At 67.7% G+C, this 26,235-nt stretch overlaps 2 protein-coding genes across 8 annotated transcripts; both read right to left on the bottom strand.

The window, feature by feature from the left end:
• Window positions 1–6: 6 nt before the first annotated feature.
• TMEM184A (transmembrane protein 184A) lies at window positions 7–9,562 on the bottom strand. Its single transcript, XM_058292460.2, has 9 exons — window positions 9,407–9,562; window positions 8,782–8,979; window positions 5,839–6,004; window positions 5,623–5,713; window positions 5,443–5,518; window positions 4,581–4,672; window positions 3,930–4,099; window positions 3,388–3,576; window positions 7–2,689 (listed from the first exon to the last, which is right to left on the bottom strand). Exons 2-9 carry the CDS (start codon window positions 8,977–8,979, stop codon window positions 2,430–2,432), a joined length of 1,242 nt encoding a protein of 413 aa, XP_058148443.1. The 5' UTR covers window positions 9,407–9,562; the 3' UTR covers window positions 7–2,429.
• A 9,965-nt stretch (window positions 9,563–19,527) lies between these two features.
• PSMG3 (proteasome assembly chaperone 3) lies at window positions 19,528–21,439 on the bottom strand. 7 transcript variants are annotated; one of them, XM_058292464.2, is made up of 3 exons: window positions 21,387–21,439; window positions 20,461–20,694; window positions 19,528–19,994 (listed from the first exon to the last, which is right to left on the bottom strand). In XM_058292464.2, the coding sequence occupies exons 2-3, from the start codon at window positions 20,674–20,676 to the stop codon at window positions 19,842–19,844; spliced, it is 369 nt and encodes a 122-aa protein (XP_058148447.1). In that variant the 5' UTR covers window positions 20,677–20,694; window positions 21,387–21,439; the 3' UTR covers window positions 19,528–19,841. The 7 variants fall into 7 exon arrangements, with proteins under 7 accessions (XP_058148447.1, XP_071069667.1, XP_058148448.1 ...); XM_071213566.1 differs by having other exon boundaries at window positions 20,461–20,691; window positions 21,387–21,409; XM_058292465.2 differs by lacking the exon at window positions 21,387–21,439 and adding an exon at window positions 21,292–21,340.
• Between the last annotated feature and the right edge of the window lie 4,796 nt (window positions 21,440–26,235).

Here is a 26,235-nt window from a genome sequence, read left to right as displayed (position 1 = left end):
TGCCCATGTCCTGCACCCGACGGCGGCCCCGGGGCCAGGGACAGGAGCATTCTCTCGTGCTTGTCCTTACAAATCATCAGCGTTTCGTTGTCACACTTTTAACACGTGGGCTTTTATAATTTAAGAACAAAGGCGGCGCGCGCCCTCTTGGTAACGTGGGTTGGTTTTCCTTCGTCTCTTGTGCTTTCGACTCCGAATCCTTTCCAGAGAAGGCAAATTCTTGGCTTAAAGAATTAAAGAATGAGCAGGCTCCTCCATCTCTCAAGTTTTTAGCCCCAGTTGCTGCCAGCCTCTGTGGTTCTTTGGTAATTTCATTTCAATATTTATTTTTGTGCTGCTTTCTGTCTTGATATAAATTATTGAGAACAGATCGTGGTGGGCGCCCTGCCCGGGACCCGCCTCTGTCACCACCGCCTAATTTATTGCCTCCCGCCGCAGTGGCTGCTTTTGTACCTTTGCAATAAACAGTTTTCTGGTTTCAGACCCTTTTCGAGGCATCGTCTGCTTTGTGGGGTGCGCGCCTCCCCCCACCAGGTGGCTTTTGGCGGGGACTGGGCGCACACACCCCTCCCAACCCCTCCGCCTGGGGAGGAGAGCCAGGTGTCCGGGCTGCGAGCTCGCCGCGGCCTTGTGGCCACGCGGCAGGTGGGCCAGGGCAAGTCCTGAGCGGGTGCTTCCGCCCGTCCAGCCGTGGCCAGCAGAGGCCACCATGGTGGGGAGGGACCAGCCCCCCAGGCCAGGCGCCTCATCCACTGCAGTCGGGGGCTCTGGTGCGGGCGTGCAGGCTGTGCAGCGGGTGGGCTCTCTTGAGAGCCCCTAGCTGGGGTCCTGGCATCCCCTCCACGGGGAACAGCACCCGCCCACTTGCCTGGCGGCCACACCCAAGTCAAAGGCTGTGCCCAGGGCCACGGCTTCCACAGGCAGGAGGGGCCCTGCGGCCTGCCCCGCCCCCGGGTGGCCACTGCCGCCTCGGGCAGCCCCTGCTTTGTGTCATGTTGCAGGACAGGGGGCAGAGGGGAGATCTCGTCCCAGGGCACAGGAGGCCACGGCATGAGGAGCCCGGCCCTGGCCGGCTGTGGCTCCCATGGCCAGGTGAGGTGGTGCCCAGTTGCCAGGCCCAGCGTGGGTGCAGGTGACTGCTGGCCTCTCCAACCTCACCCCTCCCAAAGCGCCGGGCCTGGGCGGGCGCCGGCAGCCTCCTCCCAGGAAGGGCACCCACGGGCTCCGGGGCGGCTCAGGCCCCAGGGGTCAGCCCCCACCTCGGTCCACACGTGGGGAGCCTCGGGAGACCTCCCTGTGCGGGCCAGTGGGCAGCTGGAGGCGGCGAGGGCACAGCGAGCCGCGGGAGCGCCCACCAGGCCGCAGGCGGGAGGCGGCCCACCTCTGCGCACCGCCGGCCGCCAGCTCCCACCTCCCGGCCAGCAGGGTGGCCTGGACCCTGGTCCTGCCCGCCGAGCGCCACCCCCCCCGGGCCCAGCGCCCCTGCCTTGCCCGGGGCCGTGGGAGCTGGAGGCCTGGACCGACGGGCAGGAAGTGGCTCTCGGCGCCGGGCGGTGCTCGCGTGGCTTCCTGTCTCCGCCAGCCAGGCGCTGGTGCCCTCGGGCCCTGCGGCACCCCTGCTCCCCAGCCCACCTGTGCTCTGCCGTCGCCCCGGGCCCGGCTCGATGCCCTCTAGGACGCTGCCCTCGGCCGCAGGCTCTTTTGGCTCTGCTGCCCCCAAGGCGCCCGCCTCAGGCGCGGCCACCACGTACGCCCCAGCCCCGGGCACCTACGGGGCCACAGGCTCCTGTTTGCCAGGCGGCAGGGAGCCAGGACATGCCCATCTCCAAGTTCAAGCTCGCTGCCCTGTGCCGGGGACGACCCCGCCGGCGGGGGACCCCCCCATGGCTCCTCCAGGGGGATCGGCCTTCCCTTCTCCCAAGCCCCGGCCCCCCGAACAGAGGGCACGTGGTCATTAGGAAACGCGGGGGTGCTCGTCCACAAGCACGGCCGTTCCCGGGCGGCTCGGCGCCAAGGCCCCGCATCCTTCCCAGCCCAGGTGTGGCCGCGGGCTGGCGGGACTGTGCAGGGCTCCCGAGCAGGACGAGCCGGCCACACGCGGCTCAGCAGTCACCCCGCTGGCCGGTGCCCTCCACGCCCGCTGGGGCTGCCTCCCCAGCGTCCCCCGCGGCTGGCGAGACCCCTCCCGGCCCCTCCTCCCTGCCCCTGCGCGGCCTGCGCCGTGTCCCTCTGTCTGCTGGGGTCGGGGTAAGGGAGAGAAGCAGCCCCCAGCCCCTCTGCCGTGGGAGGGCCGGAGCTGGAGCGGGGGCTGGCACGGCCGGGGGAGGAGCCCCTCCCAGGTCTGCGATCCCTGCAGGCCGACGGCCCCGGGAGCTGGGCGGGCTGCGAGCCCCGGCCACCACGGCTAGAGGGGTGCCCTGGGGAGGCCCCTACGGCTCCTCTGAGGCAATCAGCACGCTCTTCTCCAGGCTGCGGCTCTTCCTGCCCCTGCCGGAGCCGCTGGCCACCCCAGGGTGGGCGCCGGGCGAGGGGGGCGGGCGCTGGCCGGGTGCCGGGGCGTCATGCGTGGCCTGCTGCGCGTAGTGCTGGTAGGCGGGCGAGAAGTTGTGCACAGCATCCTGCACGATGTCCCGCGGGCTCAGGGTCTCCTTGAGGCCACTGGAGATGCTCCGCATGGGGGCCAGGGGTGCTGCGGACAGGGGGCGCTGGTGGGCCGGGGCGGGGGGTGCAGGCGGGGGCACTGTGGGTGGGTGGGGGGCGCTGGTGGGCTAGGTGGGGGCTGCGGGTGAGGGGCAGGGGCGCTCGTGGGCCAGGGCGGGGGGCGCTCAGGGGCCGGGTGGGGGCTGCAGGCGGGGGGTGCTCGTGGGCCGGGCGGGGGCTGGGGGGAGGCCACTCGATCCTCATTATCTTCCCTGCAGCCCCGCCCTCCGGCCCCTCCCCCCCCGTCCTTTGGGGCACTGGCCTGCAGCTCTACTTCCTGCAGCCTCAGGGCTGCCTGGGGGAGCACAGGCCCCCAAATCCCAGCCTGGACCCCCTGCCATGGTCAGGGTCTGAGAGGTGCTTTGGGCAGAGGGCCTGGGGCACGACCCTCAGCCTCCCACACCTACTGGACGGGGCCACAGGCCCCGCTGCGCCGCGGGCGGCCCCCAGGGGACTGGGCGTGGAGGGGCCATGGGCCTAGTTGGGCACGCGGGCGCCTCGTGTGAGGCCCAGGGCCCGGCCTGTGGCCTGGTGCCGCCCTCCCTGGCCAGGAAGCCAGGGGGGGCTGGCTGTAGCCGCCCCGGAACGTCCATCTGTCCACCTGAGACCCCCCCAGGCCCCGGGACTGGCAGTCAGCCTCCCTGGGCACCGCGCGCTGGGGCGCCCCCGCCCCGCCCGCCCGCGCACCTGGCACGCTCGCTCTCTTCTCCGCGTAGACCTGGCAGGGGAAGGCGTAGCGCAGTGCGACCGAGGCCAGGAGCATCTCCAGGCAGGTGGCGAAGTTCTGGTAGCCGGCGGCCAGCGTGCCCGCGCCCAGCCTGCCGCCGGGCGCCTCGGGGAGGGCGCCGCACCTCTCCAGCACGGCCAGCAGCAGCCCTGGGGGCGGCGGGGACTCAGCCGGGTCCCGCCCCGGAGAGGCCCGCGCGCCCGCCCGCCAGCCGCGCCGCCCCTGCCCGCGGCCCTCGCCCTCTACGGCCGTCGTGAGTGCCCTGCCCAGGTGCGGTGGGCCTCGCCTCCTCCCGCCCCACCCCACGGGGCCCGACCCGCCGGAGGGGCTCCCCGTTTGCCGTGAGCAGAGGGCGCTGCTGGCGGACACTTCTACCGCTGGGGAAACCGAGGGCCCGAGGGTGCGTGCGGTGCCGGGGGAGCGGGGGTGGAGCCCGGCATCTCGGGACCCCAGCCCCACCGAGCGGCCCCGCCCGCCTCCCGGCCCCACCCGCTGGGCCCACCCTGCCAGAAGGAGAGGAAGATGATGGCCTTGACGGTGAGGAACTTGAGCACTGGCTCGAAGGGCCGCAGGAGCTCCCTGGTGGCGAAGTAGAATAGGAACAGGGCGTAGAGCGCCAGGCTGACGGAAGCGTTGTAGACGAGCGTGATGTACAGGTAGCCGCTGCGGACGCTGTGGGCCGGGCGGGGCAGCCGGGGGTCAGGGTGGCCCCCTGCCCGCACATTGGCTGTGTGAGGGGTTGACGCCCGGCCGCCACCCTTGGCCACCTCCCTCCACCCCTTGGGGAGCCCCAGCGGGACCCCAGGGGCAGGCAGGCAGCCCCGGCAGGGGGCGGGCACCCGGGGGTGGCCACAGGCCCTGCCCGCCCCACCTGACGCCCCCGGGGCTGCGCCCACCACCCTGCTGAGGCCCAGGGCTGGGGTGGGGACCCCTCCACGTCCGCCCGGTGCCCCCCGGGGGTCCATGCACGGGCTGGGCCCGCCCCTCCCCACCAGCCCCCCGGCGGCTGGGGTCTCTACCGGGGTTGGCGTCCCTGGGGGGCGACCGCCCCTAGGCCGTGAGCGCCTGCCCCCTTGCTCCGCTCCGCCCCAGGCCCCGCCGGGCGTGGGGCGCCCCACCTCGTCCCGCCCGCACCCCAGTCCCTGGGCCTCACTTGAAGTCCCCGTCGTGGTACTTGCCGAACGCCTGCAGCACGATGGTGGTGGCTGCCATGACTGGCTTCACGACGCAGAACTGCAGGGTGGCCTGGGGGAGGGCAGGGTGCTGGGAGGGGGAAGGCGGGCGCGGGGTGGGGCGGGGGAGGGGCGGGGTGGGCGCGTGGCAGGGTGGGCGCGGGGGTGGGTGGGCATGGGGCGGGGAGGGGCGTGGGTGAGTATGCAGCGCGGCGGAGATGGGTGGGTGGGCATGGGACGGGGAGGGGCGTGGGTTGGCGTGCGGCGCGGCGGAGACAGGTGGGCATGGGGTGGGGGAGGGGCACAGGTGGGCGTGCGGTTGGGAGGGCATGGAGCAGGGGAGGGGACCGGGTGGGTGGGCATGGGGCGGGGAGGGGCGTGGGTGGGCGTGCGGTGGGGATGGGGGTCGGGCGGGTGGGCATGGGGCGTGGGTGGGCGTGGGTGGGCGTGCGGCGCGGCGGAGACAGGTGGGCATGGGGTGGGGGAGGGGCACAGGTGGGCGTGCGGTTGGGAGGGCATGGAGCAGGGGAGGGGACCGGGTGGGTGGGCATGGGGCGGGGGAGGGGCGTGGGTGGGCGTGCGGTGGGGATGGGGGTCGGGCGGGTGGGCATGGGGCGGGGAGGGGCGTGGGTGGGCGTGCGGTGGGGATGGGGGTCGGGTGGGTGGGCATGGGGCGGGGAGGGGTGTGGGTGGGCGTGCGGTGGGGCGGAGACGGGGGTGGGTGGGCATGGGGCGGGGAGGGGACGGGGCGGGTGGGCATGGGGCAGGGGTGGGCGGGGGCGCAGGGCGCGGGGCGGGCAGGCTCTGCCCTCCCCACCTGGGCAGGTGTGCGGCTGGCCTCACCTGCTTGCAGAAGCGCAGGAAGCCGATGGAGTAGGACAGGCCCCGCAGGCAGCAGGTGCCGTAGAAGAAGCTGGACCTGGGGGCAGGGGCTTCCCTGAGGCCGGGCCCCCCGCCCCCCGCCCCGCCCCCGGGGCCCGCCCTGGGCGTGGAGGGGCCGGGGCGGGGCTCGGCGGCGCCCACCTGACGGGCTTTCCCTGGAGCTCGGCCATGAGGGCGCTCTCGCCCCCCAGGTACTGGAAGCAGAGGCTCAGGAAGCTGTAGATGACAAAGGCTGGGGCGGGCAGGGGGCGCGGTGAGCCTGGCCGCCCACGGGGGGCCCCCCATCCTGCACAGAGACTCCCCTGGCTGCCCCTCGACCCGTCAGGCCAGCCCCGGGGCCCCGCTGGCAGCGCTCACCTTCGTAGCAGTCCCGCACCGAGTCGAAGTAGACGTAGTACTGGCGGCCCTCCAGGAGGAGGAGGCTGAGCCACGAGTGGAAGGCGTAGACAGGGACGATGAGGAGCAGGCGGATGACGTAGCGCTGCTCGCTGGGCACCGTGTAGGAGCGCAGGTGCAGGTAGATCTGGGGGGCGAGAGGCGTGGGTGCTCCCACCAGCCCCCGCTGGACCAGCCGACGCACGGCCCCCCACGGATCCCAGGGGCCTGCGGCCTGATGCTTTCCTCATCTTTTTCTGGACTTCCAGGCTTCTCAAGGAGCGGCTGATTTTAACGGGAGACAGTAAAGTTTCTTTTCTGTTGTAATCAGGACAGACCCCCCGAGGTCCCGAGACGGACCCTGCTCCCGGCGAGCACCCAGGAAAGGGCGTTCGCTCCCACATCGCTCCTCAAGGGGCCCGAGCAGCCCGCCGACCCCGGGAGCATCTCCGTCTCGCCAGGGCACCGCCAACCCCCAGCGCCTGCCATGGAGCAGGGCTCGGGAACAAAGGGGGGGAGGCCCAGGGGTCCAGGGCGGCCGGCGGAGCATCGGCGGCGAGAACCCGCGAGGGGCGCCCGGAACACCGGCCAGCAGCGCGGCCGCGCAGAGGGAGGCGACACACCCCAAAAACACCATGAGAGACAGCCCGGGAAAAGCCGTGATAAAAGACGGCGTTTGAACATAGGGTGCCATGCCGGGGGACCCCAAGCTCACGCACAAGGAAAGATGGGAGGAAGTGGCGCCCTGCGCCCCCTCTTTAGCCCTCTCCCCACGTTCGTCGTTCCTGCGGTGACGCTAAACCTCGCACGGGTGGCCGGGGCTAAGCCGCGCCCGCAAGCCTTCGCCCCAGAGCGGGCAGGGGGGGCCCCTCCGGCAGGTGGAACTGGGGGAGTGAAGCTGCGTCTTGCGGGGCTCGGGGCCCGTCACTGGCGTCCTCAGAGGAAGGAGAGGAGGGACGGGGGCGGAGGTGGCACGGAGGGGCGCCCCTCGGGCCACCGCCGGAAGGGAGGGGCGGGGCCCCCGTCTCAGGGGCCCTGCTGCCGCTTCGGGCTTTGCGCCCCTCCAGGGCGAGCGGACAAATGCCCGCTGGCGTAAGGCCCGGGCACTGCGACGAGGGCCTCGGGGGGCAGGCGGCCCTGCGGCGGGGGGGGCTGCCGCGGGCGCAGGGGAAGGCGCGGGGGACCGCCCCTGATCAGCCGCCCTCTCCCCAGCTTGGCGTGTGGCGACAGGTGCAGACCGGGGTTCTGCGCAGGGGCTGGCGCTGCCGGGGCCCCCGCCGCCGCCATCCCGGCCCCAGCCCCGTCCGCACAGCCCCTTCCTTTTTTCTTTTTTTTTTTTTAAAGATTTATTTATCTATTTAATTCTCCCCCTCCCCTGGTTGTCTGTTCTCTGTGTCTATTTGCTGCGTCTTGTTTCTTTGTCCGCTTCCGTTGTCGTCAGCGGCACGGGAAGTGTGTGCGGCGCCATTCCTGGGCAGGCTGCACTTTCTTTTCACGCTGGGCGGCTCTCCTCACGGGCGCACTCCTTGCGCGTGGGGCTCCCCTACGCGGGGACACCTCTGCGTGGCACGGCACTCCTTGCGCGCATCAGCACTGCGCATGGGCCAGCTCCACACGGGTCAAGGAGGCCCGGGGTTTGAACCGCGGACCTCCCATATGGTAGACGGACGCCCTAACCACTGGGCCAAGTCTGTTTCCCGCGCACAGGCCCTTTCTGACCCGCTCAGCTCTCGAGTAGTGGCGACGCCTCGGGGGCTGGGGCCTGGCAGGGGGTGGGGGGTGGGAGGCGAGAGGACCCTCAGCTCTCCAGGGCCAGCAGGGGACCCGAGGCCCAGCACTGCCTGGCTCCGCCCCCACCCCAGGGCTGTGGTCGCACGCGCCCCCTCCTTCCCTGTCCTGTGAATCCCATGTCTGCACCAGGCCGCCTTCAGAGAGGAAGGCTGCGCACATGCGCCTCCCGCCTGTCATGGAGCTGCCCAGATGCCACAGGTAGCTAGGTGAGGCTTGGCTCAAATACTGCCTCCTCCAGGAAGCCCTCGGGGATGGCCCCATGGAAAGGGCTCGGCTGCACTGGGCTGACCTGGCTTCCCCCACACCTACCACATCTGCCTGGCGTTACTGGGGGCCACACCTGGGCATCCACCACGCGGTAGGGTTTGTCGCCAAGAGGGCGTCTGCTCGCACCCTCCCTGCCTCGGAGGTTGAGCTCAGACTGCCCTGGCTGCCCCCTTCCCTACCGGCCCCGCCTCCAGGCTCGCACCCATGCCTTCCTTCCCCGCGTGGGTTCCAGGTTCACCCCCTAAAAGGCAGCTGGACCCCCCACAGCCTCCCGTGACCCCAGCACTCCCTCGGCAGGAGGCCAAACGCCTCACACTGCGGCCAGGGCCCTCCACCCGGTCCCCGCGCTCCTCCCCGGTGGACTCTGCCGTCCCCCCTGGGCTGCTGCAGCCCTGGCCAGGGACGCCCCCCGTGCCCTCCGCAGACCCCAGGAGTCCCGGGCCATCCTGCTCGCCCCCCCACAGCCCCTCGGCGCAGCCTGCACGCAGGAGGCCCCCCACGCGCCCAGCAGCCCCGTCCTTGCCTCTCCAGCGGCGGCTGCCAGGGCGGGCGCGGGGTGCGGCCCGGGGAGGCGCTTCTCGGCCCCGCCGCCCGCGAGGAGCCGGGGAGGCAGCCCCCCGAGCCCTCGCCCCCGGGCGCGCTCCGGCCCAGCCCCTGTGCCTGGCCAGCGTCGCCCTGTGGGTGGGCACCCAGGCGCAGGGCCTCGGCTCCTGGAGGAGGGCTGGCAGTGCTGCTCGTGCCTGCCTGGCAGGGACCGCCCCCGGGGCCCCTCCAGGCAGCTCCTTGCGCCGGCCGACCTGGTGTCTGCACTGAGCAGGGCCCTGAGCCACGGGGTGGGCCCGGGGGGCGCAGAGAGCGGGGGCTCACCTGGTGGCAGGTGAGTGCCAGCGCGGCCCACGCGAAGAGCCCCGAGACGCCGCGCGCCAGCGCCGAGGTGAGGAAGAGACCGGGGCCGGCCTGGGAGCCGTTCCACGCGGGGTCCATCTGCGCGGCAGTGGGGCTGGCGGGCACGGCGGGGGGCGCGCTGGGCGCCGGCAGCAGGGGGGCCCCTGAGACATTACTCATCTGCAGAGGCAGGGAGGGCGCGGGGAGGCAGCAGCGGAGGGCAAAGGTAGAGCAGGAAGCAGCTGGGGGGGGAGGGGCAGGAGGGGCGGGGCAGGGGACGGGCAGGGCAGGGGCTGCGGCTGGACTCGGGAATGCCCCCAGCACCCCCACCGGGCAGCACCCACCACGGCCCCTGGCCCCCTCCCCTGGGCCCCTCCCCTGGCCCCTCCTCGGAGAGGCCCTCGCCGCCCCGCCTGACCGTGCCCAGCCCCGGCCCAGCACCCCTGGCCCCTGGGACTGGCCCCACCATCCTGGCGGCTGGCGTCGCTGTCCTTGGCCAGACCCCACGCTGCCCTCGAGCCCCAGATGGCGCTTCCCAGCTTCTCGCTGGGGCCCTGGGCATGCCCTCTTCCCCCCATCTGGGCAGCGCCGCAGGCCCGGCACCTACCTCCACGGGCAGGAAGCGCCCTGGTCCTGCCTCCCGGGGGGCCCCAGGGCCCCCGCTGCTGCGCCAGGTCCCCTCAAGCTCCGCTGGGCGCCTGAGGGGGAGGAGCCGGCCGCCCCGCCCGCGGGGACACCCTATCCGCCGGCCGTCTGCTGCGCAGCAGCTGGCTCCCAGGAAGCCGCGGGCCGCCGGGCGCCCTCACCTGCCTGGCAGGTGCCCGGGCCGGAGGCGGGAGGTGCAGGGCGACGGGCGGGGGCCCGGCCGGGTGCGCAGACTCGGGGCTTAAAGTCCAAGGGGGAGGAGGAGGACAGTGCGTGCCTGCCCAAGGGGAATGGCTTTCCTTTTGGGGTGCTAGGAACGTTCTAGAACTAGACAGAGGTGGCGGCACGACCCGGCGAGTGAACTAAATGCCACTGAATCGTTGCCTGTGATCGGTTAACTGTACGTTACGTCAATTTCACCCCATTTTAAAAATGGTCCAAACCCCAGCAGGTGTGTTGGAAACATCCGTTTCTTTTTGGGGGGCTGGGGGGAGTGGCAGGTAGTGGCGAGCCCAGTGGCCTTTCTGGGGTCTCCAGGGGTGCTGTGGCCTCGTCCCGGCCCTCGGCCCTGACCCCGGAGGTCCCCGCGGAAAGCAGCTGGGCCCCGCATGGGTGCCCCCAGAAGGGAGGCTGGGGCCCTCGGCCAGTTCTTCCGTTTCTGGGTGCAAATGCCCTCCGCCCAGACCCGCGGGGGCAGCTGGGGTGCCTCCACGAAGCGCCCCGAGCCCGCACGGACCCACGCGCCCCCGCCCTGCGTGCCGCCTGACCCTCTGGTAGCCCTGGGGGTCCAGGCCGGGTCACTGCTCCCCTTTGCGGATGGGAACCGGGGCATCCCCTCGACCCCAGCCTCGGCAGGAGGCGAGGCTCCCGGGCGCCTCGAGCCCTGCACCTGGCCGCCCCGGCCCTGCCCTCCACCAGCCCCTCCCAGGACGCCTCCACCGGGGAGCACCCCGGAAAACAGCCCGTGGCCCCCTGGCCCCGACCCCCCGCCCTCGGTGCCCTGCCCTGGTCCCAGCACCCAGGGTCAGGCCGTCCTCCAAGAACTCCGCGGACCCCTGCTGGAAACTTCCGGGCTCAGGTGCGCCTGCTCAGAGGTGTGCCTGCCCACCTCCCCTGTGTGATTCATCGGCACCTCTCGGCCCACCCACTCGCTCCTCGTCTCCTGCACGTGGCTTCTCCCTGCGCCCCTGGAGGGTGGGGAGCCGGGGTCTCTGCGGTCCCCGGCTGAGCTGAGCTCCCACTGGGAGCCCCCCGGGTGGCGGCAGAGGGGTCCACTCACGGCCGTGAGCCGTAATGGCGGCGAGAGCCCTGACTGGCGCCACGTGCGGTGCCCAAAGACTCAGACGTCGGGGCGACGGGGCCACGGAGGGCCGCGGGGCCACCCCTCCCACCCCCAGGCCGGGAAGCAGCAGCTGGGCCCGGCCACGTCTGCTGTCGGGGTGGTCTGGGGTCCTTCCCTGACTGAAGGGGGCACGGCGAGCAGGTGGCAGGACGCTGCGGCCAGAGGTCAGGGAGCTGCCCTGGCTGCAGCACCCGGGGCCAGGCTGCTGGGAGAGCCACCGGGGCCTCGGCGTTGGGGAGCCCGGAGGCCTGGGCACTGGGCACAGCCGGAGGGCCCCGAAGCTCTGTCCCCTCTTGGAGGCCACTGCCACGGTGGGCAGAGGCAGCGCTTCCTCGCAAGGCTCACATCAGTGGGCTTCCAGGCCGTGATTTCCTGAGTGTGGCCCGGGGACCCCGCGGCCCGTGATCCTTGGGAAACCCCTGCGGCTCAAGGCTGCCCTCCTGCCCTCATGGAAGGCGCCAAACTCAGCATTGCCGCTGGGATGGTGTCACAACTGCCCCACCCTGGCACGTGCAGATTGAGCCCCTGCCTCCAGAAAGGCCCCCGAAGAGCCCTCCACTCTGGTTCCTAAGCCGACCCCCTCCAGACCTCCTTGCACACTTTGGAAAATGACTTTGCCTCGTGAGGACAGCTTTGGCTGCAGGCCCCAACCCTCCTCACAGCACTGGGCCTGGCGTGAGTTTCCCAAGCCCAGGGCTCTGAAAACGACGTGGCTTCTTGGAGACTCCCCACCCTCCCTTTCTGGGCCCCCCAGCCAGGACCCTCCCAGAGGCAGCCTTGTGCCTCGGCCCTTGGGACAGCCTGTGACCTGGGCCGCCTTGGCCGGTGCCTCTGCCTCATGGGGCCTCTTTCTTGTCATCCGGGAAGAGGGTCTGGCACAGGGCCTTGTTGGAGCAGGGGTGGGTGAGTGTGGGCCCCTGCCCCCGGGCTGCCCTGCCCGCACCCTCGTGGCACCCTGCCGGAGAAGCTGGCGTTGGCGTGGCACTCTCCTGTCCCCAGAGCCGGCCAGTGGTCCTCAGCGACCCCTCCCCAGCAGGTCCCTGGCCTCCCTCGACCACGGGGCCGGGCTGCTGCTGGGCCACTGTGGACGCCCGAGAGGGCGCGAGAGGACCCGGGGAGCGTCCAGTACTGGGGGACCCCAAGCCCAGACTGCAGGGCCCTGTGCTCCCCAGAGACCCAGCACCTGGGGGCCCCCACTCTGGAGGGTCCCGGCCACACGTGACCCCCAGTCCCTGCTCACGGGATGGAGCTGCCTCCTCTTCTTGGGGGTCGCATGGCCCCTTCAGAATGAGCAAGGGGACCCCAGAGTTCTCCCGCCCCCCACTCACACACAGCACGTGTCGGTGTCTCCCCCGGGGCCAAACCACCGGGGGAGAGGCCGGCAGGCCGGGGGGCTTTGGGACAGCCTGGCAGTGGGCATGACCCCAGGCCCCTCCCCGGCCTCCCCAGCAGGGCCTGGCCTGTCCCAAGGGGCAGGGACGGAGCCAGCCAGGACCCCGCGCCCTGCTCCCCGCCCCAAGGCTGGCCTCTGCCCCTTTGCCTCTCCCCAGGAGAGCGGGGTCTGGAGGTGAGGGGTCGGGGCTGACCAGGCCCTCCGTGCCCCCAGGCCCCCGAGACGGAGCGCCCACGCCCGCCCCGTGGCCCCGCTGCCCGCCAGGTGCCCAGGAGGAGGGCCTCCTGGCGAGCTCGCCCACCCCTCCCGCCTGGCTGGGGTGCCAGCCTCTGGAAGGCGTTGGAGCGGGGGGGCGGGCAGGGAGGGGTGACCAGGCGGAGGGGTTCTGCTGCGGCCACCCGGGTCTCCAAGCCCCCTCCCCTGGCCATTGCCTGCTGGTCCCCGCCACGGTGGGGACCCCCGGACTCCTCAGGGAAGCCCCCTTGCCACAGGCCTCCCCAGGGGTCTGCACACCCAGGGCAGGACCCTGCCAAGGGGTGGGGCAGGAGGGAGCCAGTGGCCCTTCTGGACGTGGGGTTGCTCCAGCCCCCGCGGGCAGCTGTGCTGGGCCCGGGACGGTGTGCAGAGGCAGCGGGTCTGGAGGCCCGGGGAGGGCAGGGGACCGGCTTGGTGGGCTCCTGGAGGCAGCAGGGCCGGCGGGCCCGCCCCACGGGGGCTGCACGCTGACCAGGGCCCCGGCAGGACAGGGCCCGCCTGCCCGCCTGCCTGCCTGCGGCAGCTGGCCCCCGCCATTTACAGCGGCCCAGACTGCAGGCCCGCCGCGGCGCCACCAGCTGGGCCCTGGCCGTGGCTACGAAGGGACCTGGACGCGCGTCCCTGGGCTGTGGGGCCTGCCTGGAGGAGCGTCACCTCCGGGGCAGGCGTCGGGGCTGCCAAAGCCCAGCAAGGGCAGGGGCAGACGTGGCTCGGGCGCCAGCAGGTTCCTGCCGGGGGGTGGCCGCGCCCAGGGCGCCCGCCGCGGGGCACCCGGGTCCAGCAGCCGGGAACGTGCGTGGAGTGTCCTCTGGCCAGTGCGGCCCGCCGGCTGGGCCCGGCTGTCTCCCTCGTCTCGTCCTGGCCGCCCGGCCCCCTGCCCGCACCCCTCCTTCCAGGCGCCCCCGCGGCCCTCCCCCTCCACCAGCTCAGGGCGCCCAGAGGGGCCGGGTCCACCCAGGATGCAGCCTGCCTGCGCTCCCGGAGACCTGCGGGTCTGGGGTGACCCTGGGGCGCCTGCTGGCCCCGGGCCCTTTCCTGTTACCCCGTGGCAGAGGCGGGGCGCCCGGAGAGGTGGGCGACGTTCTCGGGGCTTCAAGGAGTTCAAGGAGGGGCTTCGTCTCCAGGGGCCCCCCCAAGCACGCACCTGCCCTTCGCCCCCGGCACGCATCCACGGCCCCACCCAGCACGCACCTGCAGCCCCCCCTCCCCAGCACGCACCCGTGGGCCCCCCCAGCACGCGCCCGAGGTCCCCCTCCCCAGCACGCACCCGCAGTCCCCCTCCCCAGCACGCACCCGCAGCCCCCCTCCCCAGCACGCACCCGTGGGCCCCCCAGCACGTGCCCGAGGTCCCCCTCCCCAGCACGCACCCACAGGCCCCCTCCCCCGGCATGCGCCCGCGCCCCCCTCCCCCAGCACGCGCCCGCAGCCCCCCTCCCCAGCATACGCCCGCCCCCCACCCCGGCAGGCGCCCGCAGCCCCCCTCCCCAGCACGCACCCGCAGCCCCCCCAGCACGCGCCTGCCCCCCGCCCCAGCACGTGCCCGCAGCCCCCCTCCCCAGCATGCGCCCGAGCTCCCCCTCCCCAGCACACGCCCGCGGTCCCAGCTCCCTCGCGGCTCTCCCGGCCTGGCCAGGCCCCCCGGCAGGTTTGCTGGGGCCTCCAGCCGCCGTGGCAGCCCGGGTGAGTCCCTGACGCGACTGCTCCTGCCAAGCGCTGGCCGTGCCGCGGAGGCGGGGACGCCCCCACCGGCCCTGCCCACCTGCCCTCCCCTACCTGCAGGGGCACAGCTGCCCCCCTGGGCCCAGCCTGCCCACCCCACCCTGCTCCCACCCCCTGCCGTGCTGTCCAGTGTCCCCAACACCTGGGCGAGGCCCTGCCTGACCACCGACTGGCTGGGGGCGCAGGGCAGGGCGCTGCCTCTCGCTGACCTCGCTGTGGGGCGGGGTTCGCGATGCCACGTCATGAGGTGCTGGAGGGTGAGACGAGGTGACGTGAGGGGACGGCAGTGCTGGCCCATGCTCACAGAGGCCGTCCGTGCCCCCTGCCCCGGCTGCGCCTCGTCCCCGCGTCTCCACTCTCCCTTCCTAGTTCCCTTCACCCCTAAAACACCCGCATCTGGCACTCGGGGAGCAGTGCTGCCACCGCGGCTGTGACCGGCCCCTCAGGGCCACCCGCAGCACTGCCGAAGCAGCCACAGGCAGGGTCTGGCGAGCTGTCACCAGGCCGTGTCAGAGAAGTGTCCACTTAAAACGGCCGAAGTGATTGTCGTGGTGTATTTTATCAGAGTTAAAATGATGATGTAATACAGACGGCCTGATCACCCCGCAAAGTCAAACATCGAGGTACCCCAAGGCCTGGCACCCCCACTCCTTGGTAAAGAGCCCTGGGAACTGAAGACAGGGCCTCGGGCAGATGGTGCGCCCAGGCCCACCGCAGCCTCTCATGAGCCGGCGGACGCAGCCAGAGGCCACCGACGGGCAGTGGAGCCGAGGAGCGCCACCCGGGCGGCAGAACGGGACGCGGCCACCACTGGAGGGACCCAGAGGCACGCTGAGGGCAGGCAGCCAGGCGCGCCCCCACGGCGGGACACCTACAGGCCAGCGTGCATCCCATGTGGACGTGGCCCGCCCGCGTCCTGGGTGTGGACGGCTGTCAACGCGTCTCTTCGAGGTGCTCCTTCAGGGGGGCTGTGGCCCCACTGGGGCTGCTCGGGCTTTATTCCAGGTCAAGGAGTGGTCACAGGGCAGTGGGAGCTGGACAGAGAGGCCACAGGGCAGTGGGAGCCAGAAAGCAACAGAACCAGAAGAAACGGGAGGAGATGTGGCCAGGAGATGGCCAGGTGACGGCCAGGAGATGGCCAGGTCACAGCCAAGCTGAGGAGCCCCAAGGCTGCCGGCCCCAGCACACGCGGCCTTGGGGAGAAAGCATCGCCCTGCCGACGCCCCGATTTGGACTTCTCACCTCAAAACCCCGAGCCGCTAAGCTCCCACAGTGTGAGCCGAGCCCTGCATGTTTGTTTCACAGCCAGGAAACATCCAGAAGCAGCAAATCCAGAGCGGCCGAAGGTCCACGAGTGGTGCCAGGGCTGGCGTACGTGCTTCAAGGGCGTGGGATTTTATCCCAGGAGGCGTGACTCACGGGTCAGCTCGGCCGGGCTATGGGGCCCAGGTGTCTGCTCGAGCACCCTCGGCTGACGGCGGCACAGGGCCCGACGTCAGTGAGGTGACGGCAGACGGCCGGCAGCGTCCACAACCCGCCAAGAGCCACCGTCCTCCCAAGCCCCGTGGGTAGGGGCGAGCCCCCTTCCACAAACAGGGAGACTGAGGCTGGAGGGCTGGCCCCAAGCCGGGGTGGAGGCGCTGGGGCCGGAGCCCAGGTGAGACCCTGCCTGTGCCGTGGAGCCTCAGGTGTGCCACCACCTGCCCCGAGCCTGCCTCCCGCCCGGGAATGGCTCAGTGAGCCTCCCCCGCTCCTCGCCCACGCCCTCGCTGCTTCTCCCCTGCACCCCCCGGGGAGACCCCAAAAGGCGCTGTCCTCACGCGGGCACTGGGCACCCTCAACAGCAGAGCCCCGTGGGAAGGGCACCCTGTCTGGGCTCATGTCGGAGCCCGTGCTTTCAGCCTTCGTTGCCACAAGGCGGGGTGTGTCCTCTCCTTTCCTCACTGTGACGCAAACTAGCTGACGAAGTGACAGACCCCTCGAGGTCACCTCCACCTCCTGGCAGCCCCCTCCCGACTCCCAGCGCCACCCCGAGGCTCTGAAGCCAAGGGCCGACCCGCGTCTCACCCCGGGGTAGGGGGCCACCCGGCCAGGGGCAGCAGGGGGACCCCGGGGGCCTCGGCTCGGGGCTGGGCCTGCTGGGCTGAGGAGGGGGCCCCGCAGGGCTGCGCCGCGGGGAGGCCTCTGCGCCCGCCGTGCTGGACCGCGCTCTTCCACCCGGAGCAGCGGGCCCCACCGCGCAGGCAGCGCTTCCGGGACCCCGGCTCTATGGGCCTCCAGGGCGCTGAGTCACAGCAGCGCGCCGGGGCCGGGGAAGGCCAGGGGACGAGGCCTCTGGCGCTGTCCCGTGCCTGGACGTCCAGGGCAGAGCACGGCCGCGCAGCCCCGTCCCGGCGCTGAAGCCGAGCGCCCGTCCGTGTTTCCTAACAGCTTCCGGCAGCTCTGGGCGCTGTAAATACAGGGGACAGGGAGGGCAGGGCCCCCGCAACTGCACGCCAGCCCGCGCCTCCCCCGCGGCGGGCAGCACGGGGCTGCGCGGACCCCCCGGGGCGACGCCGGTCTCAGCCGGGCGGCCGCCCCGAGCCCCCGCAGGTCTCCCGAGCCCCCACTTCCCGGCACGGCCTCCGCAGGGCAGGAGAGTCGGGTTTGGATTTGGCATCGTGTCCTCGATGTCCAAGAACCCCGCGCGGGGCCTGGGGTGCAGGAGACCGGCAGCGGCTGTCCGACCCCCCGACGGGCGTCAGACGAGGGCGGAGGCCAGGCGGGCAGCGGCATCCAAGGCGAGGGGCGCATGCAGCAGCCCACAAGCGAGCGCCAGCAGGAGACCCCATGACTGGGGCAGTGTGGACACGGCCTGGGCTCAAATCCCAGCAAGCTACCCAGCGACAGCCGCGGGGGGCTGGCTGTGCCTCGGTTTCCCCGCGTGTAACACAGACAGTGGGGGGCCCCTGGTTGCTGGGGGCTGAGTCGCCGCAGGTGGGGTTGGGGCCCAGCAGGCGCCGACCGCAGCGGGAGCTGCTCCTTGGCCAGGTGCCAGGGGACAAGGGGAGCTCAGCGCAGCCCGCAGGCCCTCCTGGCCACGCTTCCCGTTTGTTAAACGAGGGACGCCGTGGCTCCGCGGACACGTGCCAGGTTTCTGGTAAGCGTGGCTGCCGTGGGCTGGTGTGGGGCTCAGGGGCTCTGGCCAGGGCACCCCCAGACACCTGTCAGGCGCCCGCTCGGCGCATCCCCACAGCTGCCCGGCTTCCGGCCCTCGGTCTCTGTGAGTCCCCCAAGGGCCCCCCGCCCGTTTCCCTCCACCACAGCAGCGATGGTGACTTCCCCTGCGCCGGGACCATGCGGGCTGCCGCGATGGCCGCTTCCCGCCTCTTCAGGCGGCTCCTGTATCCTCTGAACTTCGCCTTGTCCGGGTCCCCAAGGAGCAGCCGCCAGGTGGGTGGAGTGAGGGGTGGCTGGGCAGGGCCTGCGGGACCGGGGCAGGGAGGGCCCGGGAGCCCCTGGCCGCGGGCGCGGGTGGGCGAAGCCGTGCGGCTGGGCAAGGCCAAGGGCGGCTGGCGGCACCCTGCGTCCTGGCGGGGGCTCCCCATGGAGCCCGCACCCTGGGCACCCCGGGGCTGCCCCTGCCCCTGGGATGTCCTGCAGGACAGGGCGCACCCCCGAGCGGCTCCTGCCGCCGTGCCCACGTCCCCTCGCCCACACTGGGCAGGGCCAGTGCCCGACTCAGCGGTCACTCCGTTTGCAGAAGGAAGGGCCTGGGGGCGATGGCCGCGCTCGCCCCGTCTTCAGCAAACACACTTTCTTCTTTGTGGACTGGCCCCGCGGCTGGAACTGGTCTTTCCATCGGCTGTTCTAGAGAAGGGTTTCTAAAATGGAGAAACTCGGGATTTCAGAAGCAATTAAGTGAGAAGACAACCTACAGAATGGGTGAAAATACCTGGAAACCACAAACCACAAGGGTTTAACATCCAGAATGTGGAAAAGAGCTCCCACAACTCAACAAGAAAAAGATGATCCCATTTAAAAATGAACCAAGGATTTGAATAGCTATTTCTGTTACAGAAAGGCAAATTAAACAAGATATCACTTCACACCACTAGGATGGCTATTATTTAAACAAACCAATAAACAAAAACCCTGAAAATAACAAGTATCCATGAAGATACAGAGAATTAGGAATCCTACACCGCGGAGAACATGGAGCGGTGCAGCTGCTGTGGAAGTTTGGTGACACCTGAGACAATGACCCCGAGGCCTGGCACGCCACCGGCCACTCCGCTCCCAGGACCTCACGCGGGGCTCGGGCAGGGACCAGCCCGCCAGCGCCCACTGCAGCCTTGTTTGCAAGGCCAAGAGGCGGAGGCCACGCAGGTGTCCACCAACAGACAAGCGGACAGACAGCCATGCTCCATCCACACAACGGGATGTTATTCATCCGTAAAAAGAAGCCATGTGCTGGCACACGCTGCGACACGGGTGAACCTGGAAGACCGCATCTTAGGGAAGTAAGACACGAGGACAGATCCTGTAGGGTTTCTCATATGAAATACTCAAAACAAGCAAATCAGAGGCAGCAGAGCAGTGGTTGGGGGAGGGGAAGCTGGGAGCTCTTGCTAAATGTTGAGTTTTGGTCTAAGATGAAAACAGTGGTGAAGACCACACAGTATGGTCAGTGTACTTGATGTGGTGGCTAGACGACTTTGATGCCATGCATTTTGCCACAATTAGCTACTTTTAGAAGCAGTAGGTCCCTCGGCCCGTGACACATCAGTTAAGTGAGGCTGGGGGGGGGTGGGGGAGGCAGTCCTGCCCAGGGCCTGGTGTCCTGATAAGGGGAGAAGACAGGAAACGCCACGGGACGAGGAAGGCAGAGGCCAGCTGCTGCTGCCCGTCGCCACCACCAGCTGGAAGAGGCCGGAAGGACCCCGAGCCTCCAGGGAGCGCAGGTGCCACACCGGGAGGGCCCCTGGCCTCCAGCACTGGTGGAGAATCGACCCGGTTGTTCTGAAGCCCCTTTGTGGGGCGCTGTTCCCACAGCCCAGGAGACCCCCAGCCCACCGAGGACACAGGCCCGGCGTCGCCCCCAGTGCTTCCCAGCCTGCCCTGCACGCACCCCGCTGTCCCGCCCAGTCACACGTGTTGGCTGAATGGAAGCTCTCGGGCCCCAGCTTCTGGGCATTGTGAGTGGAGCTGTGGAAAGAGGCGCCGACGAGCTCACGCAAAACCAGCTCCTGCACTTGCACCTGCACGGGAAGGCCAGGCTCCTGGGTTTTGACCATGTAAGTTTTCCAGCTAACTAACTTAGCTAACCAAGGAACACAAAGCTGAACTCACGCTGTGTGACTGACATTTCCCAACATTGTTAGGAAAGGTGAAATATGTTGCGACACACAGTTATTTTAATGTTAATAAAAATTTTCCTCTACAGCTGACCCACACACTGAGGGCCATGAGTCAGTCTTTCGATTCAATTCCCAAAGACACGCAACGGCTCGGGCCTGAGAACACGCTCAACTCCCCCGAGACGCAGCCCGCGTCTTTCTTCCAGGCGGGGACAGCAGCGTAACCCAGCAACGAGGGAACCTGCCGCAGACAGGCTGAGCGCGTCGCGGCCGCAGGCCAGGGCAGAGCAGCTCCTCCTCGGGCTGCGGCATGGCGGCGTCTTCCCGGGCGTCCGGCCGAGCTCGGCCCTCACCACACCCGGCACGCCTGGATCACCTCCTTCAGGGCCCTCACCCCGTCCAGGCTCCTGTCCCGCACGGCCACGGCGAGGAGGACGGCTCTGTTCCCAGCTTCCTGAGACACGAACGTGACCAGGTTCTTCGCAAAGACATGGATGAGAGGCTGGTGAAGGGAAGGGGGAGACACCACTTTAACTGCCCAGAATCACTTTTTCCTCAGTGCCTTCCGGAGGTCTCTCTCAGGAGCCCCCACAGGCTCCCCACGCCACCCTCCAGTCACCACACGACAACCCCGATGCAACAGCGACTCGGGGGTCACCAAAACCCTCAGAACCCTCCAGTCAGACAAACTGCTGAGGCCGCCCCTTGAGCGGCATTTTCAGTGCCTTTTGGCTCCGGTCTCTTCCAGCTGTCTCTAATCTGGGAGCACAAGTCTGCAGAGGGACGCTCTGTGAAAACTCAGACGATCTTTCCAGAACAGACCGTGAGCTCATTAACGTCACACCTGCGGGGCCAAATCCAACCCGGCTGGGGGAAGCACTCGCCGAGGACAGGGAGGGGCCCGTGCCTGCTGTCCCTGCTGTGCCCGCAGAGGAGGCCTCCCTCCCCCCGGGGACCCTCCCCCTCACCTCGTCCTGCCCCAGGAGGACCCTGGAGGTGAGCAGGGGCTTGCTGATGTCGCCCGCCACGCTGCTCGGCTCCAGGGAGACGAGGGTGCCCATCTTGCCGAACTGGGTCACGAGCACGAGGATGTGGCTGCTGAAGGCCGTGCAGACCACCTGGGTGGGCACCCCACACACCACTTCCCGGCGCTGCTTCGAGGTCACCGGCGGCCCGCCTTCCATGGAGGCTGTCAGCGGCTGCTTTAATTCACGGGAGAGAGAGAGGAGTAAGTCAGCCCGACTGTTCCAGACACACTTTGGGGTTCCAAAACACGTCTCATTTGGCATTGAACCAGGAACGCAAGGAGGCCCATTCGGAAACGGGTGCCTGCCTGCCCACCCGGCTTCACCTGGAACGTTCGGGATTAACGGGTTCGATTTACATCTTTACACTCGGGCAGGCCACGCGGGGGGAAAACGCCCACGAGCGCGGGGCTCCAGCGGCGGGAGGCCCCTGCCGCTCTGCACCGCCTCCAGGACTTCTCACCGGCCCCAACGGCGCTGCTGGAACCGGGGGACCTTGGAGGCCGCAGCCTGCCTGGAGGCGAAGCGGCAGCCCCCGCCGCCCGCCCCGCCCCGCGCGAGCGTGCCCGCCGGGCCTACCCGCTCTTCTGGGGAACGGCGCGTCGCAGGGCCGCCGTCGACACCCGCCGCGGGCGGGGGCGCAGGGGGCCGCGCAGGCGGGGCCGCGGGGACGCCGCTCCCTCCCCAGCCCTCGGAGGCGACCCGGCCCGCTCCCGCCGCGCCGCCCGCGCTCACCCGCGCCGCCCGCGCTCCCGCCGCGCCGCCCGCGCTCACCCGCGCCGCCCGCGCTCACCCGCGCCGCCCGCGCTCACCCGCGCCGCCCGCGCTCACCCGCGCCGCCCGCGCTCACCCGCGCCGCCCGCGCTCACCCGCGCCGCGCCCGGAAGTGGCTCAGCGCCGGCGACGTGGCCCCGCCCACCCCGCGCCGGGCCCGCCCACTGCCTCTCCGCACGCACGCCCCCTTCCGCCGCCGGAAGTGCAGGGTGCGGCTTCCGGTGTCCGGGCGCTGACTTCCGGTGTCCGGGCGCTCCGGGCCTCGGGCGTCTGGGAAGGCCGGCCGGCGTGCTTTCAGGCCCGTTGGGCGGGGTCTTCCAGGACCCGCGTCACGGCGCGGGGCCCCCTACCCCTCTCAGCCCCTGTGCGGGGGGCGGGCCAGGCACTGTCTGGGTGTCCTACAGCTGTTAACCATTTGGCCATCATGGTCCTTTAAGTAGACGCCATTCTTCCCAGGGGACAGAGTGGACGCCTCGAGGTCACCCAGCTCCTAAGGGAGGAGCCGGGCGCCCCACACTTCCCTTAGGTGCCGCCCCCGCGACAGGATTGCCAGGGTGGCTTCCTGTTACCCCAGGATCCCCGAGAGACCCCTCCACCCTGCATTCCTCCTGCCTGGAGGGTCCAGTGGCTGGGCGAGAGGGGGCGTGGGACCCTTCCTCGAGGGGGGAGCGGCCCTTCCCGACGCCGCCTCCGAGACGCCCTTCCGCCTGCAGCTTGTCAGGCTGTCAAGGCCATGCCGCATCCCCCCACCCCCCAGTCCGCCCGAAACCCCTTGGGAAGCCTCGGCCCCTAGCTCCGTACCTCATAGCTTACCTTTCCTCAGGATTCGTCACTCCTTAGCCAAGCCGAGGCCGTGGGCATGCTCCTTCCAGCCTTGTGTGGTCCGAGGCTTGCGCGCAGACCACCACTAGCTAGTGAAGTGCACACGGATCAGGGGAGATGACAGAGGGGTCCAGGAGCCAAAAAGGAGGAAGCTTACCCATTTCTCAGGAAAGTTCAGTTTTTGTTGGTTCTAAATTTAAGTGCTTGTCCACCCACACAGTCTCAAAAGCAAAATTGCCCGTGTATTTATAGCTTTGACATGTGAAACCATTAAAAGGTTAGCTCACTTTTATTCACTTATTTGTGCATTCTCTGTAGACAAATAGACTTGAGAGATAAGTCCTAAAAAGAAAGAAAGGAAAAAGCACCATGAAACTTACCTAAAATGGGGTGTTGAAGAACAAGACGGATGACGGTTTGATGACACTGCTCAGCAGATAAATAAAGTGTTGCTGTTTGGCTGTTTTTGGTCTAGATCTTTGATAAAGATGGAATATGAAGGAAATAAGAAAACCGAGGTGGAGGCCTCCGCGTGGACTAAACTGATGTGTGGGCAGAATTTAGGTACTTAGAGCAGGAGGGGCCGGTTTCCTGCAGGTAAACTGTTCTCCAGAGCCCGTGGGTGTTGGATTGGAAAGAGAGAGCCCGGAGGCGATTTCACTTAAATGGAACCCACAGAGAAACAGCGTGAATAGTGGGGGTGGTTGAGAATTTATCCTGAAAGATGAAAAAAATTAGGAAGTGTAACTTCAACTTGTCAAATTTTCAAGAAATTTTAGGTTACGAATGCAATATATTAATTTGTAGAACCGACAGAGAATCAAGCGTAGATGGTGGGTGGGTGCTTACTTCTCTCCCATCAAACTGCGTGACAGCTCAAGGCACCGTCGTGCGTGTTGGGTGTGATTTTCCCACCCTGTGATAAAGAGGAGTGGTTTCGCCGATGTCCGCGGGCGTCACCGGTTTTCCCAGGTGCCCTCGGAAGCCTTTGACCGTCAGATCCTTGCTTGCCTTCGTCGGCCTGGCTCTCGGTGGCCACCTGCTCTCGCCGGCGGCTTTGGCTCCACCGGGGCGCGCTCCCGCGTTTCCTTTGTCGCCTCCCTGGAATCTGGGTCTTCCGCGAGGTTTGCGGTTCCCACAAATCCCAGTGCTCAGCGCGCAGGGAGGGACCGTGCAGCACACCCAGAGGGTCGTTGGAGGGGACACCAGCGCCGTAGATGGTCAGCGCCGTCCTGCGCCTTCGGGTCCCGATGACCCTTTTGTCCGCTGCAGCCCGCGAGCAGCAGGGACTCGTGCCGGCCCTCCGCCCCGGGGCCCTCCCGCGGGGCCCGCCTGGGGTCAGCCCGCCTCCCCAGTCCCGGAGCTCTGCGACCTCGGGCGGCGGGCCCGCTCAGCCTCGTTTCTCCACTTGAAAATGGAGGTGACAGTTGCCCCTTCTCGAGGGTGGGGGGGGGTGCCACCGCAGGCGCAGCTGGCCCATCTGCTCCTGGCCACAGTCCTCCCAGGGCCCTGGGAAGGCGATCCTGCAGCCTCGGGCGAGGGGAGCAGCCGCTCCGGGACGTGCAGGGGGCTTCTGGTGGCCCCGACCTCCCGGGCCTCGCAGGCGCCCCCTCCCATGGCGGGGCTGGGGGTGGGGGTGGGGGGCCTCCTCCAGGGGGCCCGGGGCCATCAGGCCTCCGTCCAAATCCGACCTTCCCAACGTCCGCTCTAATTTTGTGTGACGTGGTCGTGGGTTGAAGTTATTTTATTTCTACAAAGAAATTTTATTTTTTTTTTTTTTAAAAAGATTTATTTTTATTTATTTAATTCCCCTCCCCTCCCCCGGTTGTCTGTTTTCTGTGTCTTTTTGCTGCGTCTTGTTTCTTTGTCCGCTTCTGTTGTCGTCAGGGGCACGGGAAGTGTGGGCGGCGCCATTCCTGGGCAGGCTGCTCTTTTTTCGCGCTGGGCGGCTCTGCTCATGGGGCGCACTCCTTGCGCGTGGGGCTCCCCTACGCGGGGGGCACCCCTGCGTGGCAGGGCACTCCTTGCCCGCATCAGCACTGCGCATGGGCCAGCTCCACATGGGTCAAGGAGGCCCGGGGTTTGAACCGCGGACCTCCCACGTGGTAGACGGACGCCCTAACCACTGGACCAAAGTCCGTTTCCCAGAAATTTTATTTCTACAAATGCTAGTCCCTCACTCGTCCCTCAGTCAGTCTCTGGAAAGGAGCTGGTTGGCAGATCCCGGCCAGCTCGTCCGCGCGTTGGCACCGGTGTGGGCAGGCGCGTCCGCGAGGATTCTTCTGAGAGTGGGCGCTCGCCCGGGGCCCTTCCGCCCTCCGGGGAGCGGCTGCGCTGAGACCCCGGCGAGACCCCTGCCCTTGCTCTTGGGCTCTCACCTGCCGGCAGGTGGGCCTCGCGCTCGGTCGGCGCGTCCTGCCTTGTGGTAAAGTGGCCGCCCCCAAGAGCACTGTTTTCCCCCAGGAACACCAGTCCCAGCATCGACTCTTCTTCCACCGTCCAGGGTCACGGGCCAGTCCCGAGCCAGCCCGGACGTACGGTATAAAGCACCAGGAGCAGGAACGTCCGCGCTTTGCAAGTTAAGGAGTTCTCCTCAGGGACGCGAGGGTCGGTGGGAATTACCAGATGCTTGAAGCTACTGGGGAGTGAAAAAGCAGCATAAGAAAAACTGCGGGGTGCCGCTAAATAGGTGTTTGGAAGATTTAGCAGGAAATTTTTATCTTCAAACGCTTGTCTTAGGAGAAAAGAAAGCTTGAAATTAATAACCTGAATCTTCAAGTCAAGATATTAGAAAAAGAAACATCAAAGTAAACCCAGGAAAGAGAAGAGAATGACACTGGGACAATAAAGACAAGAGTAGGGGTTGATAAGGTAGAAAACAGAGAAACCCCGATGCAGAGGCTGGTTTCCTGAAATGGTGGACACGATGGACGGGCCTCCTGCAAGTTTGTTCACCGTGAAAGGAGAAGGCGGAGACTGACCAGAGGAGTAAAGGAGGACGCTACGTTGCAGCTCCAGGTTGAGGAATTAAAATCCTGAGAGGATGCTGTGAACAACTTTATGTTACTAAATTTTAAAAATTACATGGAAAGCATAAATCACTAAAATTGACTTGCAAGAAATACAAAATTTGAATAGGCCTTTTACCATTAAAGGAATTGAATTAATGGTCAGAATCTACCCCCGAGTAATGTCCAGGCTCGCCTGGCTTTGGGCACAGGTCATACCAATCCACAAGGAACCTGACGCCCTCTTTCGACAAGCTCTGGAGTGAACAGAAGCTGCGGCAACTCACGCGACTGCTGAAACTGGGGGAGGGCAATGTGAGAAAGAGTGCTCTAAGATTTTCCCAATTTAGGAACACTGATGTCCACATCTTAAATAACACATTAATAAGCTAAACTGGTAAAATATATATTAAAAATATCTCATGTCCAAAATATTGTATGACTTCACTGATAAATAATTAGAATAAGCAAACTCTCAGAATCAGAATCTAGAATTTAGGCTACGGGAATGGGCGGGGATAGGGAATGAGGGGTCAGTGCTTACCTTGTCCATGGTTTCTGTGTGAGTCGATGGTAAAGTTTTGGTGCTGGAGGGTGGTGATGGTAGCGCCACATTGCGAATGTAACGCATAGCAATGAATTATATATTTGAATGTGATCGATTGTAAACAATGGACTATAATAGTACAATGATAAAAATGTTATTTCATGAAGTATAACAAATGTGCCACACCAATGTAAGTTGTTAATAAGATGGTGTAGCAGTTTGATATGGTTATGAATTCCAAAAATAGATGTTGGATTATGTTTGCAATCTGGTCTGTGCCTGGGCATGACTGAGTTATGACTGGGGTGTTGAGTCCCCATCCCTTGGTGGGGGAGGCTCACAGATGAAAGAATGGCAAAGGACAGAGATGAGGGTTTTTGATGTTGGAGTTTGATGCTGAAACCTTAAGCTGGAGCCCTGGGAAGTAAGCTCACAGAGGAAAGAGGAGCCAGCCCCAGGAAGAGAGGATCCCTGAGCCCAGGAAGAAGCAAGACCCTTAAAAGGAAGAACCCAGGAAGCCTGAGCCCTCACAGCTGTCGGCAGCCATCTTGCTCCAACACGTGAAAA

Source organism: Dasypus novemcinctus (genome assembly GCF_030445035.2).
Source record: "Dasypus novemcinctus isolate mDasNov1 chromosome 23 unlocalized genomic scaffold, mDasNov1.1.hap2 SUPER_23_unloc_1, whole genome shotgun sequence".
NCBI classification, from domain to species: Eukaryota; Metazoa; Chordata; class Mammalia; order Cingulata; family Dasypodidae; genus Dasypus; species Dasypus novemcinctus.
This window is presented reverse-complemented; position numbering and strand designations above follow the sequence as displayed.

Excerpts from the sequence above, each read along its gene's own strand:
- PSMG3 (XM_058292464.2), bottom strand. The coding sequence starts at position 20,676 with ATGGAAGGCGGGCCGCCGGTGACCTCGAAGCAGCGCCGGGAAGTGGTG. Across the intron at positions 19,995-20,460 it reads TCCTCCTGGGGCAGGACGAG|CCTCTCATCCATGTCTTTGC; the intron begins GTGAGGGGGAGG and ends TCCCTTCACCAG.
- TMEM184A (XM_058292460.2), bottom strand. The coding sequence starts at position 8,979 with ATGAGTAATGTCTCAGGGGCCCCCCTGCTGCCGGCGCCCAGCGCGCCC. Across the intron at positions 5,714-5,838 it reads GGTGCGGGACTGCTACGAAG|CCTTTGTCATCTACAGCTTC; the intron begins GTGAGCGCTGCC and ends TGCCCGCCCCAG. Across the intron at positions 4,100-4,580 it reads TACCACGACGGGGACTTCAA|CGTCCGCAGCGGCTACCTGT; the intron begins GTGAGGCCCAGG and ends CCCGGCCCACAG.